Source organism: Schistocerca gregaria, chromosome 6, assembly GCF_023897955.1.
Source record: "Schistocerca gregaria isolate iqSchGreg1 chromosome 6, iqSchGreg1.2, whole genome shotgun sequence".
NCBI classification, from domain to species: Eukaryota; Metazoa; Arthropoda; class Insecta; order Orthoptera; family Acrididae; genus Schistocerca; species Schistocerca gregaria.
In genome coordinates, this window is record NC_064925.1 from 326,130,433 (window position 1) to 326,155,404 (window position 24,972).

General features: G+C 41.2%; 1 protein-coding gene across 2 annotated transcripts in view; it reads left to right on the top strand.

Annotated features, from left to right (window-relative positions):
• LOC126278656 (centromere/kinetochore protein zw10 homolog) overlaps positions 1 to 24,972 on the top strand; it is a 184,864-nt gene that overhangs the window by 75,754 nt on the left and 84,138 nt on the right. For both annotated transcript variants that reach the window (XM_049978871.1, XM_049978870.1), the window contains exon 5: positions 15,923 to 16,029. In XM_049978871.1, the coding sequence (XP_049834828.1) occupies positions 15,923 to 16,029 (107 nt within the window). The remainder of the gene's footprint in view (positions 1 to 15,922; positions 16,030 to 24,972) is intronic.

Genomic DNA, 24,972 nt, shown 5'->3' on the forward strand with positions numbered 1-24,972 from the left:
GTTGTTGCGTGAGTCAACAAAAATTTGCAACGGTTGCCAGATTATGACAGTCTGTTGCCAGAATTATGGTAGAGTAAAACTTGGGAAGAAGAATGAAAAATGATCCCATCGTGGCACAAATGAAGATAAATATGTCTTGGGCAGAGTCTGGCCATGTAAAAGAAAGGAAGTAGCTTTCCGGGGAGTTTAAAAGACGTTTAAATCAAAACTTTTCGACATGTTTGTGCATTTTCATGAGTTAACTCTACTTGAGCTCTCTTAGACCCATCCTGTTACTTGAATGGTGACTGGTATAAAACCAAATAGAGACAAATTTTTGTGCATCTAGAGAACGGGATACATTACAATAGGAAGTATCTGAGAGTGGGATTGCATCCATAATAGAAAATATCACTGTGTGGGGACGAAGGGAAATGCAATGTTGATGACAGGATGGCATACATCGTGTTGTATGGTACTATACCAATGTCTCCTCTTTTCTTGTTTCTTGAGCCCGGGTTCTTGAGATATCTTGTGAAGAGTCATGATAAAAGTTTAGTAGTGTCATGGGACAATCTGTTGTGGATGAATTTGTTTCCAACTAATAATTTGTCCAGTTAATGTGAAATAATTATGTGTGATAGAAGTGTTCAGATAAACCTTATTACACTTCAACAAGATTTTAATAATTCCACCTGGTGCAGTTTATCCTAGAATTGGAGGCCTATTGCTCTGTTTTAATGAAGTAATGCCCATTCAGCTATATTGGCATTTATCACTGGTTGTGAAATGAACTGCTGCTTGGCAGTGTTCTTGAGTATTCAAAATCAACTTGCAATTAATGTTCATTTATCAATAAGAACAGTGTTTGTCAGTGAAATGCAGTATCAATGAAGTTACACAACAGTTGGTAATTTAACTTTTGAAACCGCTGGTTTATTGGCATTTCTGGAAAAGAACACTCGTATACTCTCATTCGATCAGCAAATTCCGTGTTACAGTTTGTATGTGTAATGGGACATATCGCAAATCATTCTAATGAATGAATGAATTGATTTGGATTACAGTGTTGAAAAGCAACATGATCAACAAGGTGATATGTGTCCTAATTAATACAGAACTTTGATATTTTGAATAAATTTTCAGTTCGTTTTTATCAAAAATCAGTGTTTGTCTCGAAAAGTAATCTCAATATGTGATTTAATGGAAAGCTCAACCACACGCTAGCATGTAATGTGTTTCAAATCAAGTGTGCAGGTTTCGATTTTCCCTGATGGGCTTACGGAATTTTTTGTAATAACGTGATGTGTGTCTCACACATAAAGTGTAAATGAAACTGGATTTGTCTCAGTTTGGCTCAAAATCACAAAATGATATTCACCGCAGTGTACATGCACACAGTGGTAACTTGTCTAAGAGTAAAAGCCACACATAAATCACACTTTTTACATGCATACAAAAATCAAAATACCTTTGTATTAAACAGATAAATTATGGCATGCAATTACTAATTAAACATTTCCTATTCTAAATAAATTTCAAGAACTTGTATTTCATAATCAACAAAATTTTATCCTGTGAAAGGAATTATTAGTCTGCTGATACGGATTCAGATTACTGTCAACTCATGTCTGGGCGATGACGTCACGAATTGATACTTGCTTGAAATGAATGAAATACTCTGTCCACGACATATTTGCCTTTTATGTGCTATGGTAGGAGCATTTTTCATTCTGGTCAGTAGTGTATAATTTTCCATAGATTGACAGTTCCTCAGTTTTAGCGAATATTAATTGCCTTCTCATTTGCACAGTATGAAATAAGCTCTCCTTGGGCTACATGATTTTAGACCTTCCCATATTGTTTTCGCATTTACCAAATTTATTTGCTTTTGCTGCTTATCGCATTCGGGAAGTGTAATTATTGAAAATGTCGTACCTTGAAATTTGATATGTATGCCTTTTTTTTTTTTATCAACAACTGATGCATGTTCACCAGGTACTGTCTCGCAAGGCTCAGTTTCACCTTCACATCAGACTATATTAGTCGTTTTTATTTGGTATGACCAGGAAGCTTGATTCACTCCATTTAGTTTCTCAGTGCCGTGTCTTGTATTTCGTCATCTCTGTATATTTTACAGATTGTCTTACTCTTGTTAAAAGAACACATTTCATTTCCTAAAATTCAGGAACATATCTTGACATCTTTCCCAAATGCATTGCCCAAAAATGCTTTGATGATATTGGCAAATGTTTAGTCTTTTTCATATGTTTGAGTTTTAGATTGGCTAATTGACACTAATGCAGTTTTCATTTTTTATTAGCTTTCCTGGATCCAAAGCCATTGTTGATGTGGAATAAACAGTAACATTACACCCATTAATATTTGTTGGGAAAACAGCATACATCAGTAATAAGAATTAAGAAATTAAGAAATTATGGACTGCAGGGTGCGACCGCAACGAAATGCGTTGTTATAGGGGTTCTTGGGACGAGAGGATATTAGAAGAAAGGGCTACCCCAATTCCACCGACCACGTGTGGGATGCGTTGGGGAGATATATTTCACCACGTCAGTGTGCACTAACGCCCAGCCAGCAACTGTCAACTGCCCTGGTGGAACAATGAAACACCCTATCACCACAGCTCCTTACCGACCGTTATTCAGCATGAGACCACGTTGCCGAGCAGGAATTGCCGTCTGTTCTTAATGGAACAAAAACTTACTCATTTTTCACCATCTTTTTAAACCACATCACCATGAAAGATAACCCAGTTACAAAAATGGAACAAATAAAGGAGCTGTTATCCACTTGCTTAATGTTAATTCGCAACACTTAAAGTTGCCTGAAAGAGGGGCAATACAAAGATAGTCAAACAGTGAATGCTCAGCAAAGCCGACGTGTAATATGTGAAGTCTCCTTGTCTTGGATAGTGCAGTAATTGCCCTGTGTCTGGAAGAATTCACCAAAGGTACCAAGCCTATTATTGGCAATAGGCCATGAGAGATTGAAACTGTGTGTGTGTGTCACTGCTGAGGCAAGAGAGGTTTCTGCCCTGGAGACCATAATGTAGCTGGCTGAAGAATGACCCAGCTGTGATTTACAGTAACAGGTTTGCGAAACATACTTGTGAATAAGGCTGGAACAAGTTGGAATTTTTCACTCCAGGATGCTGGATGTCACTCTGTGAGAGCTTTTTTGCACCACAATTGTGACCTGTTCTGAGTGACACAGATAATGCAGTTCCTGCAAATGAGGAAGCTTCACATGAAGGTATTTAGTGGATTTTCAACTGTCAGTTGCCGCAGTTGGCTGTTTGGGAAACATGCAAGACAACAATGAATAACACCTAAAGAGAAAAAGGTGTTTTCAGTAACACTGCATGTTAGCGGACATTACAATGAACTACCTGATTCTATCATGAAATACATAAGCAACATTTGGAGGCAAGATTAACTGGTAGTAAATTTGAAAAGAGTTAGGAAAAGGCATGGTTTCATTCAGTGAACATTCTATTTTATGCCAGTCCTTGATATTTAAAGTTGTCACATCTGCATATGCAGCTGAGTTGTTTTATGAGGGATGATCAAAAATTTTCAATTTGTGGGCATTGCTGCAGCATATATGCAATCCAGTGTGACTCTGATGTGGTTATATGAGTACTGGCTTGCAGGCAAGGTGTTAGTGTGGCCTTTGAACGGAAGTTTTTTGATCACCCCTTATTCGATGATGTTAACCACTTAAAGAGCCTTGGCATACCTGAGGAGTGAGCAGCATGTCTGATTATCAAATGGAGAGTTCCGGTTCAATTTCTGGTAGTGCCAAGGGCTATTCTTTGGTGAGAGGATGGGAATGGGTCAAATTTGGCTTCATGAGATCTATTGTGGAACTACTAAAGTACAAAGCTTCCCAATGACAGGATTTCATGGGGTGTCCAGCTGGACCATGTCAGTACATCATGTCCTCAGACAGTTGTATTTCCTCTGATTTCTTAATGGTGGAGATTTAAGACTGTGATGTGTGGGGCTCAATTTTTGTTTCATAATTCGATTGTAGGAAAAGGATGAGAAGGAAAACTTAGGTGAAAATGTACTGGAGAAAGGAATGAAAGAGGAAGTCACCTGGTAGAGTTTTGCACAGAGCATAATGTAACTGTTGCTAACACTTGGTTTCAGAATCATAAAAGAAGGTTGTATATGTGGAAGAGAGCTGAAGATTGTAGGGTTTCAGATTGATTATATAATGATTAGACAGATATTTAGGAACCAGGTTTTAAATTGTAAGACGTTCTCTGGGGTAGATGTGGACTCTACCCACAATTTATTGGTTATGAACTGTAGATTAAAACTGAAGAAATAGGGGAAAGGTCAGAAGTTAAGGAGATGGGGTCTGGATAAGTTGAAAGAAGCAGAGGCTGTGAGCTTCAGAGGAAGCTTCAGGCAACAGTTGGCTAAAACAGGGAAAAGGAATACAGTAGATGATGAATGGGTAGCTTTAAGAGATGATATAGTGAAAGCAGCAGAGGATCCAGTAGGTAAAAAGACAAGGACTATCAAGAATCTGTGGATAACACAAGAGATATTGAATTTAGTTCTTGAAAGGAGAAAATTTAAAAATGCAGCAAAAGAAACAGGTGAAAGGCAATATAAACATCTAAAAAATGAGATTCACATGACCTGCAAAATTGCTGAACAAAAATGGCTAGAAGACAAGTGTAAGGATTTAGGAGCATATTTCACTAGAGGCAAGATACAGGGTGTGGTAGATAAGTAATGAGACTCAGTCTAGAAAAACAAATTTATTGATCCAATTTGTACAAAACGTTAATATTCTTCAAAGTACTCGCCTTGGGCGTCGACACAATGTTGCCAGTGCGTTTTCCAAGCTTCATAGGCCCCACTGTAGTCCGTTTGAGTTATCCCAGTTAGTGCCTTCGTGACAGCACGTTGGATGTTCGGAATATAGTCGAAACGATGACCCTTCAGGCATCTTTTGACCTTCGGAAATAGGAAGAAATCAGGACGACTCAAGTCAGGGCTGTATGGTGGCTGTGGCAGAACTTCAACTCCAATTTGGGTCAAGTAGGAGGTCACGAGGAACGCTGTGTGCGCCGGAGCGTTGTCGTGGTGGAGACGCCAGCGTTGAGCAAGGTCCTGTCGCTTCTGTTTGACGGCTCTGTGCAATCGCTGAAGGACTTCTTTGCAGAATTCGGCATTGACAGTCTTCCCCTGAGGGACAAACTCTTTGTGAATTAACCCCTGCTTGTCGAAAAACACAATCAGCATTGTCTTGATGCGGGACTTTGACATTCTTGCTTTCTTCAGCCGCGGGGATGCCGATTTGTGCCACTCCGAGCTCTGGGCTTTCGTCTCCCGGGTCGTACTGGAATGTCCACGATTCGTCGCCTGTTACTACGTTGTCTAAAAAGTCTGGATTATTTTCCAAATCATTCTACATCTCACAGCAAACATCCACTCGTTGTTGCTTTTGTTCGGCGGTGAGCACTCGGGGAACCAATTTTGCGCAAACTTTCCTCATCATCAAATCTTGCGTAACAATTTGGTGAACCGTAAATTTATTACGGAGACCTCATCGGCGATCATTTTGAGACTTAAACGACGGTCGGAGTCCAGGAGTTCTTTCACTCTGGCCACAGTTTCATCCACACGACTCGTTGAAGGGCGTCCAGATTGTTCCATGTCTTCAACAGATTCCCTCCCGTTCTTAAATTCATTAAACCACCGGAACACTTGAGCTCTTGATAGGGAGTCTTCTTTGTAGGCCTCCGTAATAATAGCAAAAGTATCCGAAGCAGTTTTGCCCAAGCGAAAGCAAAATTTGATTGCATACCACTGTTCTATCGAGCGAACAATCTTCAGCGTTTTCACAAGTGTCACTGGCACACAAACAATGTAATACGCGAAGCTCGACCCTCACTGCACCAGAGTTCTATTGTTAGCTCAGTTCCCCCACCACGTGACGTACAGGTGGAGACCGCCCTGCGAGCGACTGGTGCGCCACGCGGCGGCCAGTCTCATTACTTATCTACCACACCCTGTAGACACTGCCTACAGGGAAGTTAGAGGCTTTTGGGGAAAAGAGACGCAGCTGTATGAATATTGAGAGCCCAGATGGTAAACCAGTCCTAAGCAAGGAAGGGAAAGGTGGAAGGAGAATACAGAGGATCTATAGAATGGATATGAACATGAAAGCAATATTTTAGAAAGGGAAATGGATGTAGATGAAGATTAGATGACAGGTACGATACCATGAGAAGAATTTGACAAAGCTCTGAAGGATCTCAAGTCGAAAGAAGATCCCAGGAGTAGACGACATTCTGTCTGAACTACTGATAGTGTTGGGAGAGCCAGCCATGACAAAACACTTCCATCTGGTGTGCGAAAGGTATGAGACAGGCAGAATACCCCCAGACTTCAAGAAGAATGTGGTAATTCCAGTTCCAAAGAAAGCAGTTGCTGACAAGTGTGAAAATGACTGAACTATAAGTTTAATAAGTCGTGGTTGCCAGATACTAACACAAATTCTGAACAGAAAAATGGGTAAACTGGTAGAAGCAGACCTCGGGGAAGATTAGTTTGGATTCTGGAGAAATTTAGGAACATGCGAGGCAGTACTGACCCTGTGATGCTTCTTAGAAGATAGGTTAAGGAAAGGCAAAACTACATTTGTAGACTTAGAGAAAGCTTTTGATAATGTTGACTGAAATACTTTCTTTGACATTATGAAGGTATGAGGCGTAAAATAGGCAAAGCGGAAGTCTATTTACAACTTGTACAGAAACCAGATGGCAGTAATGGGAGCCGAGGGACATGAAAGGGAACCAGTGGTTGAGAAGGGAGTGAGATAGGGTTGTAGCCTATTCCCGATGTTAGTCAGTCTATACATTGAACAAGGAGTAAAGGAAAGTGAAGAAAAATTTAGAGTGGGAATTAAAGTTCAGGGAGAGGAAATAAAAACTTTGAGATTTGCCGATGACATTGTAATTCTGTCAAAGACAGACTTTGAGATTTGCCAATGACATTGTAATTCTGTCAAAGACAGCAAAGGACTTGGGAGAAGAGTTGAACGGAATGATCATTGCCTTGAGAGGAGGATATAAGATGAACATCAACAAAAACAAAACATGGATAATGGTATGACACTTAAAGTAGTAGATGTGTTTTCTCATTTGGGCAAATGGAAGAAAAGCATTTCTGAAAAGGAGAAATTTGTCCACTTTGAACTATGTTTTCTCTAAAAGAATTGTCTGGAGTGTAGCCATGTACAGAAATTAACCATGGATGATGAACAGTTTAGACAAAAAGAGAATAGAAGCTTTCAAAGCGGACCTATAGAGGAATGTTGAAGATTAGATGGGTAGATTACATAACTAACGAAGAGGTACTGAATAAAATTGGGAGACAACAAATTTGTGGCAAAGTTTGAGCAAAAGAAGAGACTGATTGATAGGACACAATATGAGACATTAAGGGATCTTCAATTCAGTATTTGAGGGAAGTGTGCGGATGGTAAAATTCATAGAGGGAGACAAGGAGATGAATACTGTAAGCAGATTCAGAAAGCTGTAGGTTGCAGCAGTGATTCAGAGATGAAGAGGTGCTCACAGGATAGAGCAGTGTGGAGAGGTGCATCAAACAAGGCTTGAGACTGAAAGCAACATCAAAACAGCATAGTTGATTAAGTGACCAATAGATATATAATGTTCGACAATAGCTGTGTTGCTGGCCTGCAGGGGCAAACCACTGGTGCTCCATAATATTCTCATAAAAAGGTGCATATGGTTTGCCCTGCATAAGATTTGCAGGACTTCGTGAAACCTTGTAAATGTTTTTTTTTTTTTTTTACAGAACAGTAGGTCATCTTTGATCCCAGACGTGCTCAATTTTGCACTGGAGGACAAGGTGTACATTAACCTTGTGTTTTCTTAGTACTCTACTTATTTTCATAGCAACGTTTCCTATATATGGCAGGTGAAATGTCACTTTGAAGTCCCCATCCCGTTCCCTGTTCTGCCATATATCGTTTATATGTCTGCAACATACCTAGTATCTGATGAGATGAATATCAATTTTCTAGGAAGGCAGTCTGTATATGTACCAGTTCTGACTGCAGGTCCCACTGCCTGTGCTGGGTAGTGGCAACTGCTAGCCTGTAAATACAGCCTGTGAGTGGGCTTATTTTATGTTATAAAATATTGAGTCTCATAGAGACTGCTCAAACCATAAGGTCAAACTAGAAATGTCCTATATATTACCAGAATATTGTGGGTTGTAAAATGATTGAGTCAAGTGATCGCTCCTCAAAATATCCTGTAAAACTTTTGGTCACTAGGGGAGACAAAGGGCTCCACACACTACACTATCACAGCATTCAAAGGACTCATTAAGTAAAGAAATATGTTGCGGACAGACTGTGGTCAAACTTTGGTGTTTTATCATTCTCTAAACTGTTACTGATCAGATGCAGTGAGTCCACCAAAGGTATTATTGTAATAGGTAGGACAGTATCAGAACTACTGAATAATTCAATACTTTTCAGTTAAGTGACTTAAATCTGATGAAAAAATTAGTATAACGGCATATGTGCTGCAGATACTTGCCTACAATGGGACTGAATAAATATGTCAATCATTTGGTCAAACCATAAAGGGACACTCCAACATTATCTATCACAGTAGGTCATAGAGGTAAACATTTCTTGTAGACTTAAGCATATACTGCAAGTGAACTGTGTTATCACAATATTATGTCATCTCAGTCTTTTGATAGCCTCCTTTGGTGGAGAGCTGACTGTCAAAAGCCCTGAAGTTTTCCTCACTATGTTTCTTACTGATCCTGCAGTACACTGTGTCAGGTGAAAAATGTTGATCTTGTGGCATCAGCATGGTATTGTTACATTTATCTGCTTTTAATACTATACTTGCCATACCTGGTTGTAAGTTGCGGAGACTACTCTCTCTATTGGCCATACGTTACTCTTCTGTGGTATAGCTCTTCTTATCACTGGATAAGGCAACCAAGAAAGTTCCGCTGCAGCATCGGGTGTAAGAGAGTAAATCGCCTCGGTGGTGCAGCTTACAAAGTTTACTAGTGGTGGTGAAACAGATGTAGGATAAAAATTAAGACCTCTTACCTGCTCTGACACAGTTGTGACATACATCAATTTTTGTGTCAAATATGAAAATATATCATAAAACACAAACTTCCAGTGGCATCTGTGTCACAGATCTATTAAACTTTGTGATCTGTCTCATCAGATCAGTGAGTGTCCAGTTCACCTTGCTTGCAAATCACACCCATACATCAAACTTTTGGGACTGAATCATGAAGGAATCAGTGGCAATGTGACCATCTGAGGAGGATAAATTGTGTTGGTGGTTTGCAGCTGGACACCATATGGAATCCTGTAATTGGGACACTTCATGCTCTGCATAGTTGACATCTTGCTGTGATTGTACAAAATGAAGATGATTGATTAATATTGAAATGGTCAGTGTTCACCATGGAGGGTGCTCAAAGATGTGTGCAGACTTGTAGGAGAAAAGCATGCACTCCAGTATCACCTGCATTCCGACTTCAGAGTATGTCATGCACATTCCAGAGGGGTCTTAAGTATTAAAGTTCATTGTTACCTTCCCCATCATACAACTGCAGATAACCAGATGGCATGGCACCTGAATATTGTGACAGGAATTACTTTCATGTGATGACATTTTTATTGTGACTTTGCAGAAGTGCTGTAACAAGTACATATGAGAAGACAGCGTGCAGAATGGGGTTTGGGGAAGGCATTGGTGCTCGGTTCCTATTTGATCTAAAAACATGGGGTAAAAAGTTTTTGGTTCAGTCCGGACCAGCAGCCATTTTTATAGCTATTAGAACATCTACATTGCTGTAGCCATGTTACAGTATATTAAGCAAGATTAGAATGATGAACGAGGGCTGGCATCCAGGCAAATTGTACAAAATGATTAATTCCTTGCGCGAAATATTTTAATTCAGATGAAATTAATGCCACCCTTTTTATGTACACTGTTCAGATTTTATGTGCGAAAACAATCACCCTCATTTGGATGTAACGTCATCCTTAAATAACTCTGGACTGGGTGGTCTACGATAGATTTTAACAGTTTGAATAAAATCTTTCTTTGTTTGGATTTTACAGGCAAAAACAGGTTTTTCTGGGAGGTTTTTAAAGTGTACAACTTCTATACTTTAAATTTTGAATCACTTGAAACTTTGCACGAAAGTAGGTAAATAGAGTCAAACAGCTTTTTTCCGTCCATTAATCTTTATCTTGTTTTAAAGTCAAGCTAAATGTAGCATGTAAAATTTGTCTTATATGAACTGAATGTGCAGAAATGACTTAGACTGAACCATATAAATAAAAAATGCATTCTGATGATAAAATTGAAAACTCACTTTTAAAAATCTAGCTTCATTCATTTTTTATTTGCAGGAAACATGTTTTTTGTAAGATTTTTATATGTGCCACGTCTATGTTTCAGACTTGTTTAAATTGGTTCAAGTTTTGTAAGAAAGTAGACAAACATGTGTAATTAAGGTCCATCCTGTTGTTTTGTGAAAGCTTTTCCGCTGTCACAGTTGTTGTTGTTGTTGTTGTTGTTGTTGTTGTTGTGGTCTTCAGTCCTGAGACTGGTCTGGTGCAGCTCTCCATGCTACTCTACCCTGTGCAAGCTTCTTCATCTACCAGTACCTGCTACTGCAACCTACATCCTTTTGAATCTGTTTAGTGTATTCATCTCTTGGTCTCCTTGTACGATTTTTAACCTCTACGCTTCCCTCCAGTACTAAATTGGTGATCCCTCGACGCCTCAGAACATGTTCTACCAACCAATCCCTTCTTCTAGTCAAGTTTTGCCACAAACTTCTCTTCTCTCCAATCCTATTCAATACCTCCTCATTAGTTATATGATCTACCCATCTAATCTTCAGCATTCTTCTGTAGCACCACAATTCGAAAACTCCTGTTCTCTTCTCGTCCAAACTAGTTATTGTCCATGTTTCACTTCCATACATGGCTACGCTCCATACAAATACTTTCAGAAACGACTTCCTGACACTTAAATCAATACTCGATGTTAACAAATTTCTCTTCTTCAGAAACACTTTCCTTGTCATTGCCAGTCTACATTTTATATCCTCTCTACTTCGACCATGATCAGTTAGTTTGCTCCCCAAATAGCAAAACTCCTTTACTGCTTTAAGTGTCTCATTTCCTAATGTAATTCCCTCAGCATCACCCGACTTAATTTGACCATATTCCATTGTCCTTGTTTTGCTTTTTTTGATGTGCATCTTATATCCTCCTTTCAAGACACTGTCCATTCTGTTCAACTGCTCTTCCAAGTCCTTTGCGGTCTCTGACAGAATTACAATGTCATCAGCGAACCTCAAAGTTTTTATTTTAATACCTACTCCGAACTTTTCTTTTGTTTCCTTTAGTGCTTGCTCAATATACAGATTGAATAGCATCGGGGAGAGGCTACAACCCTGTCTCACTCCCTTCCCAACCACTGCTTCTCTTTCGTGCCTCTCGACTCTTATAGCTGCCATCTGGTTTCTGTACAAATGTAAATAGCCTTTTGCTCCCTGTATTTTACCCCTGTCACCTTCAGAATTTGAAAGAGAGTATTCCAGTCAACATTGTCAAAAGCTTTCTCTAAGTCTACAAATGCTAGAAATGTAGGTTTGCCTTTCCTTAATCTAGCTTCTAAGATAAGTCATAGGGTCAGTATTGCCTCACGTGTTCCAATATTTCTAGGGAATCCAAACTGATCTCCCCCGAGGTTGGCTTCTACCAGTTTTTTTATTCGTCTGTAAAGAATTCGCGTTAGTATTTTGCAGCCGTGGCTTATTAAACTGATAGTTCAGTAATTTTCACATCTGTCAACACCTGCTTTCTTTGGGATTGGAATTATTATATTCTTCTTGAAGTCTGAGGGAATTTCGCCTGTCCCATACATCTTGTTCACCAGATGGTAGAGTTTTGTCAGGACTAGCTCTCCCAAGGCTGTCAGTAGTTCTAATGGAATGTTGTCTACTCCCGGGGCCTTATTTCGACTTAGGTCATTCAGTGCTCTGTCAAACTCTTTATGCAGTATCATATCTCCCACTTCATCTTCTTCTACATCCTCTTCCATTTCCATAATATTGTCCTCAAGAACATTGCCCCTGTATAGACCCTCTATACACTCCTTCCACCTTTCTGCTTTCCCCTCATTGCTTAGAACTGGGTTTCCATCTGAGCTCTTGATATTCATGCAAGTGGTACTCTTTTCTCCAAAGGTCTCTTTAATTTTCCTGTAGGCAGTATCTATCTTACCCCTCGTGAGATAAGCCTCTACATCCTTACATTTGTCCTCTAGCCATCCCTGCTTAGCCATTTTGCACTTCCTGTCGATCTCATTTTTGAGACATTTGTATTTCTTTTTGCCTGCTTCACTTTCTGCATTTTTGTATTTTCTCCTTTTATCAATTAAATTCAGTATCGCTTCTGTTACCCAAGGATTTCTACTAGCCCTCGTCTTTTTACCTACTTGTTCTTCTGCTGCCTTCACTATTTCATTCATCAAAGCTACCCATTCTTCTTCTACTGTATTTCTTTCCCCCATTCCTGTCAATTGTTCCCTTATGCTCTCCCTGAAACTCTGTACAACCTCTGGTTTTATCAGTTTGACCAGGTCCCATCTCCTTAAATTCCCACCTTTTTGCAGTTTCTTCAGTTTTAATCTACTGTTCATAACCAATCGATTGTGGTCAGAGTCCTGATCTGCCTCCGGAAATGTCTTACAATTTAAAATCTGATTCCTAAATCTCTGTCTTACCATTATATAATCTAAATAATTAATGGAAAATCTAATATAAAGATGTGAAACAAATACTAACAAAGAGATAGAGGGGCTAGCCAGTACTTACCTCAGCTCAGTACAGTCGATAGATACACAAAAAACAACTGAAAATTTCCATTCCTAGCTTTTGGAAAAAATGTTCCTTCATCAGGGAGGAGAGAGGGGAAAGAAAGGGAAGAAGGGAAAGTGGATTTAGTTACTCACAACCTAGGTTATGAAACAACAGGGAAAGGTTTCCTTTCCCTGTTGTTTCATATCCTGGGTTGTGAGTAACTAAATCCACTTTCCCTTCTTCCCTTTCTTTCCCATTATATAATCTATCTGAAACCTGTCAGTATCTCCAGGCTTCTTCCATGTATTCAACCTTCTTTTATGATTCTTGAACCAAGTGCTAGCTTTGTCTAAGTTACGCTCTGTACAAAATTCTATATTCTATCAGGTGGTTTCGTCTTTCATTCCTTACCCACATTCCATATTCACCTGCTGCTTTTCCTTCTCTTCCTTTTCCTGCTATCGAATTCCAGTCAGCAAAAACTATTAAATTTTCATCTCCCTTCAGTATCTGAATAATTTCTTTTATCTCATCATAAATTTCATTAAGCTCTTCGTCATCTGCAGAGCTAGTTAGCATATAAACTTGTACTACTGTAGTAGGCATGGGCTTCGTGTCTATCTTGGCCACAATAATGCATTCACTACGCTGTTTGTAGTAGCTTACTCGCTCCTATTTTTTTATTCGTTATTCATTGTTATTTATTTATTTATTCATTATTATGTCACAATATAGCGGTCTAAAGTTGAACATAAAATGCACATAAGATGTGTGTTATGCAAATCACATATGCTGAGATGGTTTAAAGTGATACAGATCATGATAAAAAATATATTCTTATGGTTGTTATAAGAAGCATTTGCAAAAATCTTTCTTTGTTTGGTTGTATGTCTGAAAAACCACACATTTGCACGTGAAACTGTGTTTTTAGGAAATTTCAGTTTGAGTGCTATCGTTGCGTATAATTAAAAAAAAAAACTGGTTATTGAAGTTGGTTCTCATTTTGTTGCTTATACATTAAAAACTTTATTCAGCAGTAACTTAAAATCATTGAAAAATCTTTATTCGTGCAAAACAACATGTGTACCAAGCCAGTATTAAGGATTTATAGTTATTTTTCATATGTTTGCACGTAGAGACTCATGCATATCTAAATTAAAAATTCCTTCTCATCCAGTCCAGTAAGTCTTGCCTGACCCGCGATTCTGTGTGACTTTCCCAAAATCTACCCCTCTTCTTAGACACCTCCTGCCCTTTTCCTTCACCCTTCTTCCTTCCCATTCAGCCCTTCTGCCTGAAGGAGCCACTGGCTCAAAATTTTTTCTAATTATAACCTCCTTTTATGTGTGCATTCTGCGCCTCTCGGTGAGTAGATTTTTTTTATCTCTGCAATTATATTATTTTATTATGAATTAAATTTGTGTAACTGTAAAACAAAAAAGTTAAGGGAAAAAATAAAAAATAAATAAAGTTTTAAAAAATTAAGAAATATGAATCAAAATAACAAAATTATAAAAATAATAAAAATAAGAAATAAAACAGAAGAGCATGGATTGTCAGATCCCATAACCTGATGATACCAATTTGCATGTCTTTCCTCAAAGTGAGAGATGGCTTTAGCCCTACAGTGCCCTCGATTGCTGTATAACATCCTCTATATATTTTTGGATACCTAAATCCAGAAGAAGATAGTCTTAGGGAAACATTTGCTAAAATATATACCATTGGTAATTATCCAGTGAGGCAATACAAACGGAAATTACAAAATTGTTTACATAATTTTTGAATATGAAGAAAATTCCCCTAAACTGTAATACTGTAATTCGGCAATTATTTACTTCATATATAAAGGGAGGCACACAACACAAACAAATACTATGATCCTATACAGTTCCTTCATGTAGTTACCACTAATTGCTTAACAGATTCATTAGATTTTAAGTAGGTAAAGGAACAAGTTGGTATTAGAAGTGGTTGCTCCACAAGAGACTATGTAAAAGTTGTATACAAAATTGTAGAATTGAGCAATGACTATGAATCATCGTTAGCAGTGTTGAGCAAGGAGACATCTTATCAGCAAAACTGTTCTCAAAAGTCCTATAGGAAATTTTCAGATCCTAAAGCTGGGAAATGGAGGAAAGAATATATATTTGATGGAACTCATCTGAACTAATTACATTTTGCCAATGACGGTGTAGTATCTGCATTTAGTACAGATACACTCAAGCAATTAATTGGGATTTTTCAAAGTACACCTGACAATCAATTGTCATAGGACTAAAATAGTATACCTGAAAACATTGAAAAGACAATAGTAGAAGCTAACAATAAAGCCATAGCATTAGTTTCTGATTTTTTTGTGATTAGGGCAGTTGAGGAAAAGAAACAGGAGAGTAAAGTGTGGATGTGCATAACTGAAAAGTGTAGTGCATGGAAAGGTACTTTCTTTGTGGCTTCAGAAGGTACCACTCTAATCTGTATAAGCTAATTAAACTCTTCTCCAAGAGGAATTGCTGCACAAGTGGCCTTTTATGATGGTATAATGTGCATCATTGTGTAAGTCATAGCATGAATGCATTTCTTTTTATTACTCTGACAATGTTCATCACTAATACTCGCTGTATACACATTACTGATCCACCTATTTCAAAAACAAATCACCCCTCAGGACAGTCAGTGATCAGGGAGAAGACTAGTCACTAGTACTCACTGTATAGACACTACTGATCCATCTGTTTCAAAAACAAATCACCCCTCAGGACAGTGAGTTATCAGGGAGAAGACTAGTATTAAGTTTGGTGTGTTTATAGACTACAAAAGAAAAGTGACATGATGCAAGTATTCAGGAAGTATTTTTGGCTCTTCATCTTATTTCCTTAAATTTTTTCTATTTGCATTTTTTTCCGATAGTTTTAGTACCTCAAAAATTAATCAAAAGCATTTATACGAAAGAAATTAGCGTTTTGTCTGAAGCTTACTTTCATTTTACTGTATTTCAGGTCCCATCTCGGACTCTTCATATTGATAGTGTCAACACTGCGATGGATTTACTGCCAGATTTCAAATTGAGCAAGTATTCATTTCAATTCCCACAGTGCAAGATAAGGTAAAAGAAAATTCTTAAAACAGTGCATCCAAAGGAAACCTGCCAACCAAAATGCTAGACACTTTCAATTGTACTCAAGAGCACTTTGCTCTGGAATAAGAAATATACTTGGACAATATTGTATCTAATTAATGCCTCCTTCCATCTTCAGATGTCTCTCTGGAGAATAGTCATTCATTTGCTGAAGCCTGTGCTGTATGACATGGGATTTTCTATCTTTAGTGATTGTGATATCTGTATGATTTTCAAATTTAGCTTTCTTGCCTTAATTTAAATATTTTTGAAAGAATTAATTCAATGACATTTACTTTTGGTTCATAGACAGATATTTGTGATGTATTATTCAGCTACTTCTCATTCCTTCCAGTCGTTTGTTCATTACTTTAGTTATTCAGAAACTAACCAGACCATTAAATGCTTTGTACCTTTGGGTACAGTCTTACTATTTATGTGGAATACACCAGTTTCAGTTTTGTAGTCTGTGTGGAATATATCAGTTTGAGTTTTGTAGTCCGTATGAACCATGGACCTTGCCGTTGGTGGGGAGGCTTGTGTGCCTCAATGAGACAGGTAGCCATACAATAGGTGCAACCACAAAGGAGGGGTATCTGTTGAGAGGTCAGTCAAATGTGTGTTTCCTGAGGAGGGGCAGCAGCCCTTTCAGTAGTTGCAGGGGCAACAGTCTGGATGATTGACTGATCTGGCTCTGTAACACTAACCAAAACAGCCTTGCTGTTGTGGTACTGCGAACGGCTGAAAGCAAGGGGAAACTGCAGCCATCATTTTTCTCGAGGGCATGCAGGTTTATTGTATGATTAAATGCTGATGGCGTCCTCTTGGGTAAAATATTGCAGAGGTAAAATAGTCCCCTAGATCTCTGGGTGGGGACTACTCAGGAGGACGTTGTTATCAGGAGAAAGAAAACTGGCGTTCTACGGATCAGAGCATGGAATGTCAGATCCCTTAATCAGGCATGTACGTTAGAAAATTTAAAAAGGGAAATGGATAGGTTAAAGTTAGATATAGTGGGAATTAGTGAAGTTCAGTGCTAGGAGGTACAAGACATTTGGTCAGGTGAATACAGGGTTATAAATACAAAATCAAATAGGGGTAATGCAGGAGTAGGTTTAATAATGAATAAAAAAATAGTAGTGCGGGTAAGCTACTACAAATAGCATAGTGAACGCATTATTGTGGCCAAGATAGACACGAAGCCCACGTCTACTACAGTAGTAAAAGTTTATATGCCAACTAGCTCTGGAGATGACGAAGAGCTTAATGAAATTTATGATGAGATAAAAGAAATTATTCAGATAGTGAAGGGAGATGTAAATTTAATAATTATTGCTGACTGGAATTCAATAGCAGGAAAAGGAAGTGAAGGAAAAGTAGCAGGTGAATATGGAATGTGGATAAGGAATGAAAGACGAAGCCGCCTGATAGAATATAGAATTTTGCACAGAGCATAATTATTCATAGCTAACACTTGGTTCAAGAATCATAAAAGAAGGTTGTATACATGGAAGAAGCCTGAAGATACTGACAGCTTTCAGATAGATTATATAATGGTAAGACAGAGATTTAGGAACCAAGTTTTAAACTGTAAGACATTTCCGGGGGCAGATGTGGACTCTGACCACAATCTCACCAAAGCCTTCACAGACAGGCACTACCTCAGGACCTTCTCCACAAACAGAATTCATGTCTAATTTTCCCACTTTCCCTCTCACCAGCCTTGAAGAATTCGCTACAAAAGAGCATCCTCCTCACCGTGCAATGCCATCTTGGACTGGAACAACTCAACCACATCCTTCATCATGGCTTTGACTTGACTATCTAACATCATGTCTTCAAATGCGGAACATCCTACCCAAGATCTTTTTCACCCCTTCTAAAGTGGTGTTCCATTGTCTACTAAATCTCCAAACATCCTAGTCCATACCTATGTCACTCCCAATCCCAACCACTTGCCACAGGGAACATATCCCTGTGGTAGACTGATGAGCAAGACCTGCCCAATCCACCCACCCAGCCCTTCCTATTCCAGGCCTTTCACAGGCTTACGTTACCCCATCAAAGCCCTGGTGACCTGTGAAAGCAGCCACATCGTGTACCAGATCTCCTGCAACTGCTGCAGCTTTTTATATTAGTATGACTTCCAACCAGCTGTCTAACAGGACAAACGGCCATTGACAAACTGTGGCCAAGAGCAAAGTAGATCACTCTGTGTCACAACATCCAGCAGAACATAACATGCTTGATATCAATCCTGCTTCACAACCTAGACCACCTGGATCCTCCCCTCCACTACTACCAGCTTTTCTTAACTTGGCAGTCGCAAGTTAGGCTTACAACACATTCTCTGCTCCTGGATTTCATCCCAGCCTCAATCTATTGTAACCTATCCCTTTTCATGGCACCCACCCTCACTGTGTGCTACCCTCTGTCTACACACATTTTCCCTTCCCTGCTCTTCTCACTTTTCATTCCCTGTTTTTTCCCCCACACACCCCACCTCCTGCCACATAGTCCATGTATGCCCAGCTAGATAGTGCCATTCTTTCCACTTGCCCATACACTGCTATGTCTCCCTCTTCGCTCCAGATTGCTAGTCATGTAACAGTCACATGTCAGTTGGAACAGCCAATGGTACCAGTCATGTGTGCATGAGGAATGGCTGCTTGTGTGAATGTGTTTATAATGTGTAACACCAGTCTCTTCGTTGTGCCTGTAAACAACTCAGTCAGTCATCTGTATGGTGAATAGGAATCTGTCCTTTTCCTAATATTGTTAATACACGTATACCATGTGTACACAAAATTGTCAGATTCTTATTCATTCTGCATTTCACTAAATTTTATTAATCACAATGTAACTTAGTCTGATGATGACAACAGTATATTGAGTTCATAGGACAACATTTTATTTAAAGAAATATTCGTCATATCTGCAAAGTGTGCACATCAAAGTTCAATGCTGCTAGAGATTGTATGTTTTGAGATTGACATAGCTTACTTAAAAGCCTTCATTTTCCATTTCAAACAAATGTTCCACTTTCCCTGCAAACTTGGGTTTCAAAATTTTCATGTTCCGGAACGTTTCCAATCTTAAAATGCAATTCTTTCCAAAATCCAATGTTATGGTTTCTTTTTCTGTAAATGTGAACTTTTACTGAAATATGTGTTAGTTTATTAATTATCCCAATTAGAAAATATAGCTTTCTAGAAAATTCTTGGTGACCCTTTCGAAATCCCTGTGCACCTTAAAGCTTCTCTTTCATAAAGTAGTACCTATAAGTTCCTTGTTTTCTAATAATACAGCTTTTGTTTGGACCAATTTACTTCATTGCCTATTATATCATTGTATCTTTAAGTTTTTTCTATCTTTCATGTTAATATCCTAAATGTAATTGTCCCATATTTTACTATTTTATGGTTTCTGCAATACATGTCACCCGCCCCCCCCCCCCCCCCTCCCCCTCCCACGGGTCCGGAGATAGGAATAGGCCCGCGGTATTCCTGCCTGTCGTAAGAGGCGACTAAAAGGAGTCCCTCCCCCTCAAGGGGGTAATTTGCGCCTGCGTCCGGAGACGGACGGTTCCACGACTTATATTTGTGGTCATTTTGGTTTTTCGCTTATTCCGGTTTCTTCCTTCCTTTGTTTGGTTCCTTTCTTTGTCCTTCTCCCTCTCACTGTCTTCCTTACTTTTTACCTTGCTTTCTACTCCTTGCCTCCTCCTCCTTGCCTCCTCCTCCTTGCCTCCTCCTCCTTGCCTCCTCCTCCTTGCCTCCTCCTGCTTGCCTCCTTCTCCTTGCCTTCTTGTCCATCCTCTCGTCTCTGCCTCGTCGTTTGAGACAGTCTGTCCTTTCTCTCCCTCTCTCCCCCCCCCCCCTTTTTTTCCCTTTTCTTCTTTTCTCCCTGTGCGTGCCTGAAGGCCGACCCATGCATTCGCATGCCTAGCTGGTAATGGTGTAACGCGTAATTCCCCGCCCTGGGTAGACAAGTAAGGCATGCACGTACCCCCTGGTAAAGGCCAGGCCCAGGGAGGGGTGATTGCCTGAGCTGACACCTTCCGACCATGACGATTGGTCCCTCCGTCCGTTTCTCGGGAGGTGTGACCTGATGTGTAAACATTCACCTAAGGCGGTAGTGACCTCTGAGAGGGTCCCCACAAGGAAGAAGTGCACCATCGAAGACGCTGGCAATCATGGGGGATTCCTCGCAATGGATTTCTCTTCTTCTTCTCTCTTGACGTCTGCCCAAAAACTGAAACTTGACCAGCCATCAGTGACAAAAGTACTACTGCCTGCCCCAAAGTTCCTCGTAGTTTCTAGATCTGAGGACGGAAAGGATTTTTCATCTGTCAACCCTTTTGTTATCCAGAAAGGCGTAGATGCCATAGCCGGATCTGTCAAGTCTTGTACCAGGTTGCGTAACGGTACCTTGTTAGAAACTGAGAGCGCCTTTCAGGCACAAAAACTGCTTCGGGCCACACTCCTGTACATGTTCCCTGTCCAGGTGGAGGCTCACCGCACTTTGAATTCGTCGCGTGGTGTGGTATATACTAGCTCACTCGACGGATTGACTGATGAGGAGATTTAGTCTTTCCTCTCTGAGCAGAGCATGATGGCTGTCCATAGGGTCTTGAAAAAGGTGAACAATGACCTTGTATTGACCCGGACACTTTTCTTGACCTTTGATAGTGCTCAGCTGCCGTCGCGCATCAAAGAGGGCTACGAGCATCAAAGAGGGCTACGAGGTTATTTCTGTTCGCCCCTGTGTCCCGACACCTACGCTCTGCTACCAGTGTCAGCATTTTAATCACACTCGCCAGTCTTTCTAATGCGGCTAAATGTGTCACTTGTCCCAGGGACGCCCATCAGGGTGACTGTCCACCTCTGTCTCCTCGTTGCGTGAACTGTCAGGGTGACCATGCAGCGTCCTCCCGTGCCTGTCCCATCTACAAGGATGAATGCTGTATACAGGAAATTCAGGTCAAAGAGAAAGTGTCCACCTCGGCTGCTCGCAAGCTATTTGCTGGTAGGAAGCCCACACTGCTCCCAGTGGGGAAATACAGTACTGTCCTCGCCTCTCCTCGGACTACCAGGGAGGTGTCGACACAAACATGCGATCTGACCTTTAGCACTATGGTTGTTCGTTCGGCCAGTGCTAAGATCGCCCGGTCAACGTCTCCTCTTCCTCCCGTCACCCCTAAGACACAAGCACCTTCATCAACTTCTCCTCTTCCTCCCGTCACCCCTAAGACACAAGCACCTTCATCAACTTCTGCTAAGAGTAAGACCCAGAAGTCAGATGCACGGGCCTTCAAGAAGGAATCGTCCCATGCAGACTTCCTACGTATCTCGAACTCCCAGCCATTGACCAGTACTTCCACTAAATAACCTTCCAAGAAGGCTCATAGGAAGCAAAGTTCTCCTTCTCCGCCACGGCGCATTTCTTCTCCTGCACCACCCAGCGGTTGCCGCCCCAGGCCGTCATCTGTTTCGCCTGGCCGCACCGCTGGTAGCCGAACATCTGGCCGTTCATCGGCGGAGGAAGGTCCCCCTCCCAGCCATCTTAACAAGATGGCTGACGAACCTATTGAACAAATGGACGATGACTCTTCACCTATTGATAGCGGCGGCAGTGCTCGAAGCCAGGCCATCAGTGGCCTTCAAGGTGACCCCTTCTTGCTTCTCCTATTTCTTTTTCTTCTCAAGATGGCACTTCTTCATTGGAATATTCACGGCATTCGCTCCAACCGAGAGGACTTAAAGTTGCTGCTATGTTTGCACTGTCCACTCGTCGTAGTTCTCCAGAAAATGAAGCTACGCCCATGTGATCAAATTGACTTGGCACACTATACCTCTGTGCATTTTGACCTACCCCCTGTGGCAGGTGTTCCGGCTCATGCAGGGGTTATGTTGCTGGTCCGGGATGATATTTACTATGATCCCATCACATTGCACACCGACCTGTAGGCAGTTGCTGTCCGAATTACTCTCCCCACTTTTACATTTTCCATTTGTACCATTTACACTCCATCGTCGTCTGCCATTACCAGGGCAGGCATGATGCAAATTATTACTCGGCTACCTCCACCATTTTAGTTGACCGGAGACTTCAATGCCCACCATCCCCTTTGGGGCTCTCCAGCATCCTGCCCGAGAGGCTCCCTGTTAGCAGACCTTTTCACCCACCTCAATCTTGTCTGCCTCAATACTGGCGTCCTACTTTTCTTTCAGACACAACTCACACCTATTCCCATTTAGACCTCTCTGTATGTACTACCCAACTTACACGCCGGTTTGAGTGGTATGCACTTTCTGATACGTATTCGAGCGACCACTTCCCTTGTGTTTTTCATCTCCTGCATCATACCCCCTCTCCATGCTTAACTAGTTGGAACATTTCCAAAGCAGACTGGGGACTCTTCTCTTCCAAAGTGACCTTTCAGGATCGAACCTTCGCAAGCTGCAATAGTCAGGTCGCACACCTCATGTTAGTCATTCGCACTGCTGCTGAATATTCCATCCCTCACACTACTTCTCCGCGTCACGTTCCGGTCTCCTGGTGGACCGCAGCATGTAGAGACGCTTTACGTGCTCGTCAATGTGCTTTACACACCTTTAAACGCCACCCTACGATGGTGAATTGTATCCATTATAAACGATTACGTGCACAGTGTCATCCTGTTATTAAAGAAAGCAAGAAAACCAGCTGGGCTGCTTTCACAAGCACCTTCAACAGTTTTACTCATCCTCCTGTTATCTGGGGTAGCCTGTGCCGGCTATCTGGCACTAAAGTCCACTCACCAGTTTCTTGCTTGACGGTCGCGAATGACGTCCTTGTGGCCCCTGAGGATATCTCCAATACCTTTGGCCGCTTTTTCGCAGAGGTTTCGAGCTCCGCTCATTACCACTCTGCCTTCCTCCCCCGAAAACAGGCAGAGGAGGCTAGGCCACCTAACTTTCGCTCCTCGAATTGTGAAAGTTATAATGCCCCATTCACCAAGCGGGAACTGGAAAATGCACTTGCGCGGTCATGGTCCTCCACTCCAGGGCCTGATTCTATTCATATTCAGATGCTGAAGAACTTTTCTCCTGCGGGTACAAGTTTTACTTATTATCGCATCTGGATTGAGGGTCATGTTCCCCATGCTGGCGTGAATCTATCGTTGTCCTGATTCCTAAGCCGGGAAAGGACAAGCACTTGCCTTCCAGTTATCGACCGATCTCCCTTACCAGCTGTGTCTGTAAGGTGATGGAACGAATGGTTAACTCTCATTTGGTTTGGCTGCTCAAATCTAGAAGCCTACATACAAATGTACAATGTGGATTTCGTAGGTGCCGCTCAGCGGTTGACCAACTGGTTACCTTGTCGACCTTCATTATGAATAACTTCTTGCGGAAGCGCCCGACTGCGGCTGTGTTTTTTGATTTGGAGAAGGCTTATGACACCTGTTGGAGGGCGGGTATTCTCCGCACCATGCATACATGGGGTCTTTGCGGTCACCTCCCTTTTTTTATTTGTGCCTTTTTAATGGATTGACAGTTCAGGGTATGTGTGGATTCTGTCCTGTCCAACACCTTTCGCCAGGAGAATGGGGTGCCACAGGGCTCAGTTTTGAGTGTAGCTCTCTTCGCCATAGCGATCAATCCAATAATGGATTGCCTCCCAGCTGATGTATCAGGCTCCCTTTTCGTGGACGATTTTACTATCTATTGCAGTGCGCAGCGTACATGTTTCCTGGAGTGCTGTCTTCAGCGTTGTCTTGACTGTCTTTACTCCTGGAGTGTTGCCAATGGCTTCCGTTTTTCTGCCGAGAAGATGGTTTGTATTAACTTCTGACGCTACAAAGAGTTTCTCCCACCGTCCTTATGACTTGGTCCCATTGCTCTCCCATTTGTGGAGACAACAAAATTTTTAGGTCTTACATTTGACAGGAAACTTAGCTGGTCTCTACACGTGTCATATTTGGCTGCCCGTTCTCTAAATGTCCTCTCTTTTTCAGCGGTATGTCGTGGGTAGCGGATTGAACCGTCCTACTTCGCCTATATCGGTCGATCGTTCGCGCAAAGCTGTATTATGGGAGCTTCGTATACTCCTCTGCACGGTCATCCATCTTACGCCGCCTCAACTCTATACAACATCAGGGTTTACGTCTTGAGATTGGAACGTTCTATACTAGTTCCGTCGAGTGTCTTCATGCTGAAGCCAGTGAATTGCATCTAACTTACCAGCGCGATATACTGTTTTGTCGGTATGCCTGTCGGCTATTGTTAATGCCCGACCACTCGTCTTATCATTCCTTTTTTGACAACTCTCTCAACCGTCAATATGGGTTGTATGTCTCTGCCCTGCTACCCCCTGGAGTTCGCTTTCATCGCCTCCTTCAGCACCTTGATTTTTCACTCCCTGCAACCTTTCGAGAGGGCGAGAGCCAAATGCCACCTTGGCTCCAGGCTCAGGTTTGCATTCACCTTGACCTCACCTCGCTCCCAAAGCAGGTTACCCCAGCTTCGGTATACCGCTCCCGTTTTGTCAAACTTCATTCGAAGTTCATTAATATGATCTTCATTTATATAGATGGCTCTTAAGACCAATGACGGGGTCAGGCGTTCTTTTATTGTCGAGGCGCACAGTTTTAAATACCGGCTACATGGCCAGTGTTCGGTCTTCACAGCTGAGCTCTTTGCCCTCTACCAGGCTGTTCTTTACATCTGCCGCCACCGAAATTCTGCTTATGTCATCTGCTCTGATTCCCTGAGCACCATCCAGAGCCTCAGTTATCCGTATCTGGTTCATCCTTTCGTGCACCGGATCCAACGCTATCTTCAGCAGCTGGCGGACGATGGTTCTCCAGCCACCTTTATGTGGATTCCTGGCCATGTCGGTATCCCTGAGAACAAAGCTGCAGATGCCGTGGCCAAGGCTGCGGTC